General features: G+C 44.6%; 3 protein-coding genes across 4 annotated transcripts; all 3 read left to right on the top strand.

The window, feature by feature from the left end:
• Positions 1–332: 332 nt before the first annotated feature.
• Positions 333–2549, top strand: LOC130137212 (thiamine thiazole synthase, chloroplastic-like). Its single transcript, XM_056308006.1, has 3 exons — positions 333–1097; positions 1344–1832; positions 2013–2549. Exons 1-3 carry the CDS (start codon positions 333–335, stop codon positions 2172–2174), a joined length of 1416 nt encoding a protein of 471 aa, XP_056163981.1. The 3' UTR covers positions 2175–2549.
• Positions 2550–4077: 1528 nt separating this feature from the next.
• LOC130134417 (DDRGK domain-containing protein 1-like) lies at positions 4078–7547 on the top strand. 2 transcript variants are annotated; one of them, XM_056308019.1, is made up of 9 exons: positions 4078–4402; positions 4833–4961; positions 5104–5212; positions 5537–5643; positions 6099–6200; positions 6298–6459; positions 6566–6622; positions 6839–6875; positions 7124–7547. In XM_056308019.1, the coding sequence occupies exons 2-9, from the start codon at positions 4842–4844 to the stop codon at positions 7327–7329; spliced, it is 900 nt and encodes a 299-aa protein (XP_056163994.1). In that variant the 5' UTR covers positions 4078–4402; positions 4833–4841; the 3' UTR covers positions 7330–7547. The 2 variants fall into 2 exon arrangements, with proteins under 2 accessions (XP_056163994.1, XP_056163993.1); XM_056308018.1 differs by having other exon boundaries at positions 4079–4418.
• A 1103-nt stretch (positions 7548–8650) lies between these two features.
• LOC130137208 (COBRA-like protein 10) lies at positions 8651–11008 on the top strand. Its single transcript, XM_056307998.1, has 2 exons — positions 8651–9439; positions 9525–11008. Exons 1-2 carry the CDS (start codon positions 8872–8874, stop codon positions 10943–10945), a joined length of 1989 nt encoding a protein of 662 aa, XP_056163973.1. The 5' UTR covers positions 8651–8871; the 3' UTR covers positions 10946–11008.
• The last annotated feature ends 1817 nt before the right edge of the window (positions 11009–12825 follow it).

Here is a 12825-nt window from a genome sequence, read left to right on the forward strand (position 1 = left end):
CCCGAAAGGCAATCGCGCGTGGGCCCCACCCGTGCCCCAATCCTACGTTAGAATCAGCAAACGAGCCAGACATTTCGGGACAAAAATCCAAAAAAAAAAATTTAAAATATAAATAACATGTAACGGTTTTGAAAAAAAAAAAAGTAAGGGAAAATTTTAAATAAAGTGCCGCCATTTTCTAAAATAAAGATTCGTAGTGAATTTTATTTTAAATAAAAGATTGAATTGGCTATTTCCCTCTCAAAGAAAAATGCCGCCTTCGTATCCTTATTTGGAAAAATAAAGATAGTTTGGTCATTATTTGGAATTTTTTCTTAAAAAAAAAAGCGAAAATGGAAAAAACGGACGAAAAAGGGAGCGAATCGTCTTCCTCGCATGCACTGCTCATGACCCCAGCGGCGCCACTTGGTGCAGAGATGGACACCACCTTGCCCCCATTCTGGACCCTTCAATTCCTATCCTCCTCCTCCCCTCCACGTGTCCCCCCCGGTCCCTCCGTCTCCGATATTTTCCTCGCCGCCCCCCTTCCCTTATATACTCCCCCACCCTCGCCGCCCCCCTTCGCTCTCATCCTCTCCCCCACCTGCGAAAAACCCTCGACATACCCCCCGGCCGCCCCGCCTCCCACCACCGCAGCCGCCGCCGCTCGCGAGCTCTCCCCAATGGCCGCCACCATCGCCTCCTCCCTCTCCTCCAAGCCCAAGCTCTCCTCCCCCTCCTTCCATGGCGCCCCTCTCGCCCCCGCCGCCGCCCAGTCCCTCCGCCTCCCGGCCCCCAGGTCGTCGTCCGCCCCCCACTCCGGCGTCTCCATGTCCGCCGCCGCCTCCTCCCCGCCCCCGCCGCCGCCCTACGACCTGAAAGCCTTCCGGTTCGACCCCATCAAGGAGTCCATCGTCTCCCGCGAGATGACCCGCCGCTACATGATGGACATGATCACCTACGCCGACACCGACGTCGTCGTCGTCGGTGCCGGCTCGGCGGGGCTCTCCTGCGCCTACGAGCTCAGCAAGAACCCCGACGTCCAGGTCGCCATCATCGAGCAGTCCGTCAGCCCCGGCGGCGGTGCTTGGCTCGGCGGCCAGCTCTTCTCCGCCATGGTAAGGAGGTTTGGATTTGGGAGACGTACGTGCATGTTTGATTCCAGAAGGAGAGAGTGATGTAATATATTTTCCGAGTTCTTGGTCGTTTCTTTGTTTTGTTTTCGCTTTGATCTGGATACATCTGAAAATGTTTCGCTCAGTCAACGGAGGACCGAGTCCGACTGAACCGGGCGAGTATGACCGTTGGATTTGCCGAGTCATTTCGCTGCAGAGATGATTTTTGAACTGGTGCGACGTTTGCAGGTGGTGCGGAAACCGGCGCACCGCTTCCTGGACGAGCTCGAGATCGAGTACGACGAGCAGGACAACTACGTGGTGATCAAGCACGCCGCGCTCTTCACGTCGACCATCATGAGCAAGCTCCTGGCCAGGCCCAACGTGAAGCTCTTCAACGCCGTGGCCGCCGAGGACCTGATCGTCAAGAACAACCGGGTCGGCGGCGTGGTCACCAACTGGGCCCTCGTGTCCATGAACCACGACACCCAGTCGTGCATGGACCCCAACGTCATGGAGGCCAAGGTGGTGGTGAGCTCGTGCGGCCACGACGGGCCGTTCGGGGCCACCGGGGTGAAGAGGCTGAAGAGCATCGGGATGATCGACACCGTGCCGGGGATGAAGGCCCTCGACATGAACACCGCCGAGGACGCCATCGTGGGGCTCACCAGGGAGGTCGTGCCCGGGATGATCGTGACCGGGATGGAGGTGGCCGAGATCGATGGTGCTCCCAGAATGGTGAGCGCTCTCAATCCCCCCCTCCGTTGCTAACTCCGCATTCTCTCCATGTCAATGCTTTGCTATATCTGCTAGTGGTTTGCGCTTTGAACATTGGATTATACCAACATTTGTTGCGAAATAGCTCTCTTTTCTCGATTGTGGGCACTGATGCGGGACGAATGGTTTAACTTGGGTCAGGGACCAACCTTCGGAGCGATGATGATATCGGGCCAAAAGGCGGCTCACCTCGCGTTGAAGTCCCTGGGATTGCCGAACGCGCTGGACGGATCCTACGCCGGGAGCATCCACCCGGAGCTCATCCTCGCCGCCGCCGACTCCGCGGAGATCGTGGACGCCTGAAATTGGCTTTATCGAGATCTCCGTCTTAAGTAGAGTCTGACAAAAAAAAAAAGAGGTGCTTTTGGTGAGATGAATGAGGGGGGTTGGGCTTATGGCTTGTGATCGATGGTGGACTAGTTTGGGGTTGTTTGTTTAATAAGGTTGGATGTTTCAGGTCTCTCTCTTTCTGTCTCTCTCGCTTTGCGTTTTCTGCTACTTTTGCTTCCATCAAGAACCCTTTTGCCTCCTTGAATTTGGATGAGTAGAGTTGAGTTTCAGAGTCGATTTGCTTGTGTCGATGAGCTTCGATATTGTTCATGCCGTCTCTGAGATGCTTTCCGGATAATCTTGGAGAATTCACTAAAAATATCTATCCCCACATCTTGGATTTTTCTCTCTTTTTTTTCCTTTTTCGGGACGTGATTGAATTTTAGATCTAATTAGTGTCTGAAGTCACTGTTGAATTTTGTGCTATTTGTTGTCAAAAATACGTTTTTGTGCTATTTATCTCCAACGGTAGCAGACCAGCAGGAGCTATTTTAGCTCTTGCTGTGTCTGGAAGAGAAGGAGCCGCAGGAAATATTTTGTGGCTTCAATTTTTTACGTTTTTATTGACCTGAAATGAAATTAAAAAATAAAAATAAAAATTTCCTGTTCCACTGGCCATGGACCTCTCGGACTAGATGTCTGTCACCCTTGAACACCAGCACTAGATGCCAAGCCTCCAAATCTAGTCGAGTGGTGGCCTCGACACTGCACCAGATCTAGTCCACCATCGTCGGCCTTAAAACCGTTCGAGCTCAGCGGCTCCTCCACGGTCGCCGAGATCTCGGTCACAACGTCAAAACTTGGCAGCTATAGAAGGCCATCGTCGCCTTCGGATCTGGAGGCTCTGTGGCAATGGGGGTCATGCATTTAGATCTAGAATGTCGACATTGCATAGATCTGGCCATCATGAAGGTCACGACATAACCTCGAGTTGCAGGATGTAATTATATGACTTTTTGTACATATTTAATGTAGTTTTGAACTATATGACATTGTTTAATGGAGTCTCTAGTATAATTTTGGAATACATTGAACATTATCTTGAAAGTTCAAATACTGCATTGAACAAATTAAAAGTTTATTGAATACGTTGAATATTAGGTTAAAGTTTATGGACTTACATCGAATAAATTAAAAGTTGAAGGATCATATTGCACGTTAGGCCAATGTTAGGGACTGTGTGTCATTATCCCTAAAGATTATAGTTTTTAATCACCTCACACAAGTCAAACGCGTCCCTCTAAGTCAAATTTATTACTTCTTTTCTAACCACCATAGAATGTATAACGTATTATTTACAACAACAAAGAACTTTAATGTCTTAAAATGATTTTTTGAATGCAATTATTACTACGATTATCGATAAAAGATACAAACAATTAGAATTAACAATGCTAGACACAACGCGTTTGCTACGACATCATAGAAAAAACCCGAAAATGGCATGATAGGACAACACTAACTTATACGTGGACACAAATTGATCTAAATCATGACTTGACATGTTGAATCGAAATCAAGATACTTTAGATCAATACGAATTGATATTAATTATAAGCATGTTTGTGACACGTTAATACGAATTGCTAGCCCTACAAACATGTTAGCGCGAGTAGGGAAGGAGTGTTCAATAAATATAAGGTTGATTCAAAAAAGCTCTTTGGTGAGTATTTGCCATCCGGTGTGATATTCTTTTTCACTTTCTGGCCCTTCTCTAATTTTTCGAATTTGAATACCAAACTTTTCCTTCACCGTTGAACATCTCACATAACCCTTTAAATTACATATAAACCACAAAATGGAAAACCACCTCGAATTTTTCCGTTTTTTATAAATTTTGTGAAATTTAATACATCCGGAATCCAGTATTCTGTAAAGCCGAATCCGAACGACAAGCGTTTTGCTCCAGTAAGGTTAGAAAAGGCGCTTCGTCGTTTTACTGCAACGCATCGCTCGCGGTGGGAAAAAGGAACGACGACGATCATCTCGACGTACGAATTTGTCTATTCAATCAAACCAATCCAGAATTTTAGCGCCACGATCACCCTCGCCGATCAGCTGAACCTGGGGCGTTCCTCTCCGATTTCACGAAGCACGATCAATCGATATCTTCGTTTTGAAGATCGAATCGGAATCCTGTAGAACCCTTGAAGTACTCGCCTGCTCGCCGCGAGCGGCTTGCAGATCCATCGTCGGAGGAGGTAGCTGCTCGTTCAGGTAACTATGCATGCATTTGCGAATTCAATTTTGAGCTCGAAACTTGTTGTTTTTGCATCGTTGAGCGCGCGCGCGCGGTGGGATGGTGCTAATGACATGTTTGATTGATCGCTGGTTGGTTACTGCTGTTAATTCGTTTGAGGAAGTGGGGGATTTTGTTCGAATCGGATTTGACGGTTGGAAATTGGTTTGTCCTTAGTTCTGGTTGATGTGTTTTTCTGCTGTGAATTCGCGATGGTGCCCTCGAAAATGCAGTGTTAGAGCAGATTGTGTTTTGTTATCTGATAAATGAATGGACTTTTTGGGGGACTTTGTGATCAGATGATAAGTGCAAAGTGCCGGTCTTGTTTGCTTTCGTCCGATTATGTCTCCTGAGTCTCGGTCTCATTGTGCGTTCGATTTGTATGCTTCTAGGGCTTGAAGATGGAGGAACTCTTTGTGGCCATACTCTCGATGCTTCTTGTTATGGCGCTCGTTCCGCTGTATATTTGGAAGCGGCGGCAGGATTCTCCATCAACGGATACGCATGAAGAACAAGATCAGGTTTGTTTCCAATTCTTCTCTGCATGCGGGAGTGCGTTTGAGATGGATAAAATCGTTTGTCGCTAGGGCTATGTCCATCCAAGTATATTTTCTGTCCAGTCATTTTGACTATGGGAATTCGGGTGCTCCTCTTGTGAATCAGGTCCGACAGAGAGAAACTGTGGTGCGTGCATCTGGGACCCGTCGGATGCGTCGGAGACCACCTTCTGGGGCTAGCACTTCATCTGCGGTGCCAGAAGCAACTGTAGAAGGTTTGTTTATGCTTCTTCCATCTGCCTCCTTTCTTCATTTCTTTATGCTCATCTTTAGCAAAATTTTCTAATTATTTATGGATGGCAATTTCTGGTAGAAGCTTAAGTGGTAAGATGGAGCAATTATGTTTCTTCAATGATAATGATCTTGGGATGGATCGGATGTATTTTGTGAAAGCTACTTATTTGAAGTCAGAATTTTTGGAAAGCCAGGCTAGTTTTACTTTTAATAAACTATAACAATCAGAACCTTAGTCTATACATCTTTGGTTTTTCTTTTGGACTTCTTTTGCTAAAACTTAACTGGGCGTTTATCATATGCAGACGATGCTGATGGAAGTGATGAAGATGCTATGGCTGATGACTATCATGAGGCTAAAGCATCAAAGAAGAAAGAAAAGAGGCGGCAAGAGCGGGAAGCCCAAAGACAGGTTGAAGCAGATCTTCCATCTAAATGGTCTTTTTTTTTTTTTTCATGCTCCACTTTTTGGAAGTATCTTCTGGAGCTCTTGATGATATGAGCATGTTTGATTTCTTTCTGTCTTATAAAGAAAGAAAAGTCTCTGGTACCTCCTTGAGGTGATGTTTTACACAGTAAGTTCTAAATAGTCATCTTTCCCACCCTTCGAGGAGCTGGAGTGGGTCGTTTAGTTTCTGTACTTCAAGGATATATTCCACTGCAATTCTTTTTTTGGGGATTAGGATAATTTTAGAGTTGAGAAAGATTTGTCTAATTACTTGAAAACAGAATTTTTGTACAATATATTAGCAGGGTAATGTGTCAAACCTATAATTCAATTGGGTGTATTCTTTTGATATCATACTCTTTCTTCCCTATGATTTATGAGCATGACTGCTTTCTGACCATGCTGAGCTTTTTCTGAAGGCTGATGAGGTTGCACGCGATTCAAGGAAAACAAAACAAGATCGCTACGCAGAAATGCGGAGGAGAAAGGATGAGGAGCGTGAGGCAAAGGAACGAATGCTGGTGAGTTGGTCACCTTGCCATTTTGTCTTATTTCTTGGCATGACTCGCTAGATATATGTGGAGTAGATAACCTGTTAGAAATTTATGATGTATACAGGAGGAAGAGGCCAACGCTAGGAAGGCCAGGGAGGAGGAAGCTGCTGCATTAGATTTTGAAAAGTGGAAAGGGGAGTTCTCAGTTGATGCTGAAGGTACTACAGAGAATGATGTCCAAGATGGAAGTCAGGGGTTGCTTTCTGATTTTGTCGAATACATAAAGGTACTTTTAACTTTTTTTTCCAGTTGGTATCTACATCTCTTGGCCACCGCTACATAACATTATTTCTTGCTTCTGTGTTTATTTTTGTGATCGAATTATCTTTCAGAAGCACAAATGTATTCCCCTAGAAGATCTTGCTGCAGAGTTTAAGCTAAGGACTCAGGTTTGACTGCCCATGCTTTCCCTGTTATCACTGTGAATGTTGCAAGAAATTAGAATAGAATGCTTCTTCTGGTCATCAAGAAAATATATCTTTGTGGTTTAGTTGCTAGAGTTGGTGTTCAAACCTTCCGTACAATGAAAATATCTTTTTACAGTCTCTTTTAGGGGTTCAACTGTTTTGATCATTCTCAATTATCTTCTTTTTGGTTTGCTGCAGGAATGTATTAATAGGATAGCATCCCTGGAAAGCATGGGTGCGTAGTGACTTCCCTTACCCTCCTCATTGATCTTGTCTATAGCAAAGATGCACTATTGAAACATGTCTTGATAGTTATGTTTCTGAAACGTGGAACTCATATCACGTGCAAGGTTTTTTGGTCTCTTCAATCATTTAATACTAATGACTGGTGCATTTAATTATGCTGCCATTAATTTTTTTTTTTTTGTTTTTGCCTTTTTGGCTAGATCTGGCAATTGATCGAGTTTTGTTGTTTATACTTAGGCCGCCTTTCTGGTGTCATGGACGATAGAGGGAAATATATATACATATCATTAGAAGAAATGAAAGCTGTTGCAGATTACATTAAGCGTGAGGGCAGGGTTAGCATCTCACATTTAGCAAGCAAGTCCAACCAGTTCATTGATCTGGAGCCTAAAGCCCAGTTTGTGGAGGAAATCAGTAGCATGGAAGAGATCACTGTCAACTAACACTCTTTCCAGTACAGGGGCAAACAAGATTAACCTTTTTCTTTTTGGCAGAAAAGTGAATGAGATTAGCTGATCAAATGTGTAATTTGTATTTTTCATGTCCAGTTGTGTCTTCTTTGTTAGTCAGGTCTCATAAATTCTCAGATAGGTAGATTTTGGTTTGAATCCATGGATTGAGAATCTTTCACAATCAGGCATGGGATGCCTAGTTTGTTATACTTTTGTTCTCATCCATCTAAATGGATACATTTCCACCTCTTTGAAGACCGAAGTAGATTCAAAGATCATTGCTCTCCCACAATAGTTTTCCTCTTGTGCGTGCCCAAAGTTTCTCAATTCGTCTTTTCCTGAGCCCTTTCTTCTAGATCGTATTCTAGACATTACAATGTTAGTCTGCAATGTTATAGTTTATTCGAGTATCGACTTAAGCTTGTCCCAGATCTTTTCTCAATGAGAGATGCTCAGGCACTTGGAACTGCTTGGATACTTGTGAATTAGAGGACTACGCCATGCTACAAACACCAGAAACATGAAAAACTCAGAATAACACGTATGTACGGGATATGAATGTTCATGTCTACGTAGTTTTAGGTCATTCTTGTGCAATCTAATCGTTGGGCACGTCTAGGAGAAACATTGATTTACCAACTCCAAATATAAAAGAATCATGTATATCACACTTCAGGTGAGTGTACCAAGCTGGAAATGGTACTAGGTACACCTCAGAAAAATCCCTACCCAGGTAACCAAACATAAAAGAACACAGAAAAAATCAAAGCACCTCGGAGACCATAGAATACGTAGATCAACAGTACTTTGGGAATTATAGAAAGCACATTTCACAAAAGTCATACATTTCAGATTGGAATGTTTATATTTCCAAAACACAATCAACAATTTAGGATAATCTTGTAATTTTCTATCTATTAATACAAGTTCAGATCATCGCTATTGATACGTAAGAAACAGAGTATCAAGCTCTCACATGGTGCAGCTGTTATTTAGCTCTACGTATTCATTCTTGGGTACAAGCGTGTATACGGAAGAGAAGTATTTCTTCCACCAAGGCGGTTGTGATAATTTTCGAATTTTCCTGATTTGACATGTTAGGCGACGCCCGAAAGACCAGAAAAGACATAGGGAGAAGCAGACAACAGCGTTCTTGTTGCCCGCCTTCCTAAGGACACCTAGTTAACGACCAACGAACTTTTGAAAACAACACTCTTCATATTCTCTCTCTCTCTCTCTCTCTCTCTCTCTCTCTCTCTCTCTTTCTTCCCGATTCCCTCGCTAAAACTAGAGGAAGAGAATACTCTGCTGACTCTGTCCTCACATTCTCTCCTCTCTTTTCTACAACCCCGTTTCAACGCCCTTCTCAAAAAACAGGGCCTTTCCTCCCCACGCCCTCTCTTTCTCTCTCTCCCTCGCCGCGTTCATGCGCGGCTCTAGCCGGGTAGCATATCCCCCCTTCCTTTTAACCAAACCACCCTTCAGTGTCGAGGTTTATAGCCGTCGGGCACATAATCGAAAGCAAGGGCAGGCATGAAGATGCCTAGGCAAGTATTCCTACTTGTCTGGGTCTTGATCTTGCTCTGTTCTTGCATCAACCATGTTTGTCACGGCCAAGATTACGAGGACGAGTCCACGCCGGCCGCACCTCCCCCGGAACAGGAGGACTGCGACGGTATATTCATCATGTACAACTTCATCGAGAGGATCAAGGAGTACCCGCACGTGAAGAACGCGTCGGCGCAGTCATGGGCCTTCAAGTCGCAGATGACGGTGTTGAACGCGGGCTTGGAGGAGCTCAAGGCATGGAAGGTGTTCATAGGGTTCCAGCACAACGAGATCCTGGTGGGCGCGAGCGGAGCCGTATCGATCGATGGAGAAGATTTGCCTGCGAAAGTCGGGAACAACGGGACTACATTGGCTGGTTACCCGCAGGCCGATCTGAAGACTTCTATTGAAACAGCAGGGGATATCAATCAGATTCAGGCCAGGATTGAATTGACAGGGACCCAATTTGGCGTAAAACCACCGGGTGTCCCAATGCCGAAGAAGATCCGGCTCGAGAATGATGGGTACAAGTGTCCTGCTGCTCGTCGCCGTGGTGAGTACTTTAGATTAAGGGAATCATGTGTTATCGGTTTGTTCACAGGGTTTTGACCTTAATTTTCTGATTTCTTTCCCCTCAGGTACAAACACAATGCTTATGTGCTGTGTCAAGGACAAGAAACACAAGTCCAAGCAGACGAAGACCAAGTTCTTGCCTCGCCAGTACGGTGATCTCACCTTCACATACGACGTACTGCAAGCCTATGAGGGCAACTATCTTGCCCAGGTGACGATGGACAACAACCATCCATTAGGCCGTCTTGACCATTGGAACTTGACATGGGAATGGATGAGAGGAGAGTTCATCTACTCCATGAGAGGAGCCTACACCCACAAAAAGGACCCGTCAGAGTGTATCTATGGTGTTGCGGGGCAATATTACAAGGACTTCGATTTCTCTCAGGTCATGAACTGCGAAAAGAAGCCCGTCATCGCCGACCTGCCTGCTGATAGAGCCAATGACACGAAAGTTGGGAAACTACCATACTGTTGTAGGAACGGCACTCTTCTCCCAGCTTTGATGGACGAGAGCAAATCGAGGTCCATCTTCCAATTGCAGGTCTATAAGATCCCTCCGGACATGAACCGTACCGCTCTAACTCCGCCGCAGAGGTGGAAGATTGATGGTGTGATAAATCCAGAGTACAAGTGCGGCGCACCTATTAGAGTGGACCCAACAGAATTTCCTGACCCGAGTGGGCTTCAAGCTACATCTTCGGCAATTGCGAGCTGGCAAGTGAGTTGTAACATCACGAGGCCGAAGGCTAAAGAGTCCAGATGCTGCGTTTCATTTTCGGCATATTACAATGAGTCAATCATCCCTTGCAATACTTGTGCTTGTGGCTGTGACAACACCGATAGGTGCAACCCGAAAGCACATGCAATGCTTCTTCCTCCGGAGGCTATTCTCGTGCCGTTTGAGAACAGAACAGCGAAAGCGAAAGCCTGGGCTAAGATCAAACACTATCCAGTCTATAACCCAATGCCATGTCCGGACAATTGCGGGGTCAGCCTCAATTGGCACATTAACTCTGACTACAAGCAAGGCTGGACAGCTCGTATTACGCTCTTCAATTGGGACGACTTCCCTTTCGAAGACTGGTTCGCGGCAATACAGATGAAGAAAGCCTTCCCTGGCTACGAAAAGGTGTATTCTTTCAACGGAACCAAGCTTCCGCAAACTAACGACACCATCTTCTTCCAAGGCACACCTGGAATGAATTTCCTGGTAGGTGAAACCAACGGAACCAACCCGTTAGTCGATCCGAGAGTGCCTGGAAAGCAGCAGTCGGTCATATCTTTCACGAAGAAAACTACTCCGGGCATTAACATACTGCGGGGCGACGGGTTCCCCTCAAAGGTGTTCTTCAACGGGGAGGAGTGTTCGCTTCCTTCCAGTATACCGCTTCGAAGTGCGGGTTACCGATTCAGTACTAATTCTCTGCCAGTTGTAGTCATCGGGATTGTGACTTTCTTGCTGATGACAGAGCTCTTCCATTGACGCTTGTTTGCCTATTCTTGTGCATATGCTGTTCCTCCAAATATCGATCGACCTCGTGATAAATATGGTGTTTGATATTAACTGTTAAAAACAAAAAAAGGTGAAGCTGATCTCACGGTCTCTCGTATGTTTGTTTTTGTTCACGGTCTGAAGTGAGAGGAGGATGTGTCCTAGTCTTTTGATTGGTTTTGTAGATTCATGTACCCATATGACGTTGCTTGTAGTATATATTGGTTTGGTTCTCAAATGAAGAGAGTTAGGGTGTAACAAGCTCAAAGATCAAACGCATGATGATGTCAACTATTCGAAGGCTTAGTCACACGCCATGAGTTTGGCAATGTGTTTTCATTTTCATCGATAAACTGAGAGCGGGCCGAAGATTTTCAGGTGCATAGATAGACGATCTACTTAGAATGGTCTTCATGAACTTGACGTAACACAATTATGTTGCTGTTAGCAAAGGAGAATCTGCAGTAAAATGAATGAAAGAGAGAGTTCGAAATACTTTGCATCCGCATTCACATTCACATATATGGCAATTTGGGATTATCGGCAAGCGCCATGCACATCTCCCTCTTAGCCTCGTCACTGAACGTGTGCTCTTCGCCCCCCGAAATCCTTTCACTTGCCTCATCATCAGTCATCACTGCAGCAACTGTTGCTGGTTTTCCAGTATCATTCACCCAACCGCTCCAAGTGCCGGAGCGATTCTCATAAGCGCTTGGCAAATACGACGGACGCGATCGGCGGTCGCATCTTGCGCTCCCATTTTCTTTCCTCTGCGCGGATCGATCTTGGCATTGGACCAAGACGCCTCGGCCCGCAGATGCTGGTGAACCGAGGATCACCATAGGATCGCTGTCTTGCTCATCCAATCCAAACGTGGTGGCTGACCTGATGGGAACCGGGTCCATCACAGCCATCAACTTCCTTCTGTGTTCCACACATGGTCCCGCCTGGATCCCACTGAACGGACTGCTGTGATCGAGACTTGTTGAAAAGTATCTTCGGTCACTCCTTAAACATACTTCATAAGAAAATTTTGAATTTTTGAAACACTGATTACATTATTCATTATAAGCATTAGTACAGCAACAATAATGTTTCCTTAATTTGTCACTTAATAAGTGCTCTAAGAGCGTCCACTGACAAATTTCTGCGAAATTTTTTTTGTGTTACACTATTACCCTAAATCTTTTTTGTATCACCAAAACTACTAAACTATGCAGACTATGATATCAATATCGCATATTTTTTTTTTGTCATCAAAAACCCCAAATTTCAAATTTGTACCAGTATGTCAAGAATATCTTTGTCTACCACAAAAAAAAAACTATTATTTGGACTAAAATGATATCCAGTCGATTCCAACAAGAACACCCTTCGTCACTAGTGCATGTTTAAGGGTAATTGTGACACAATTTTTTTTTTTTTTGGGTATTGGTGACACAATGGGCAAAGTTTAAGGCTTTTGGTGGTAGATAGAGCGTATTTTTGTAATACTGGTACAAGTTTTGGATATTGGTGGTATCAAAACAAAGTTTGGGATATTGTTATCACAATGTGCAAAGTTTAGGGGTCTTTGTGGTTGACGGAGGGTAATTTTGTCATATTAGTACAAATTTGGGGTTTTTGGTGACACAAAAGAAGTTTGGTATATTAGTGTCTCAGTGGGCATATTTAAGGTTTTTTGTGGTATTTGCTTGATATAAATAAAAGAATAGGTAAGAGAGAATTTCAAATAAAGGCTTGAAGTGAGGCCATATTTTTAAAAGATTTCCCAGAGCGGATAAGGCCGTAAAGTGATCAATTTAATCTCAAATAAGAGTATGAGCGCATTAATGGCCAAATCTTTGTTGGCTGGTGTGATTCATATGCTT

Source organism: Syzygium oleosum, unplaced genomic scaffold, assembly GCF_021117445.2.
Source record: "Syzygium oleosum isolate NSW1041296 unplaced genomic scaffold, Sole_v2.1 Sole_v2.64, whole genome shotgun sequence".
In the NCBI taxonomy this organism is placed as follows: Eukaryota; Viridiplantae; Streptophyta; class Magnoliopsida; order Myrtales; family Myrtaceae; genus Syzygium; species Syzygium oleosum.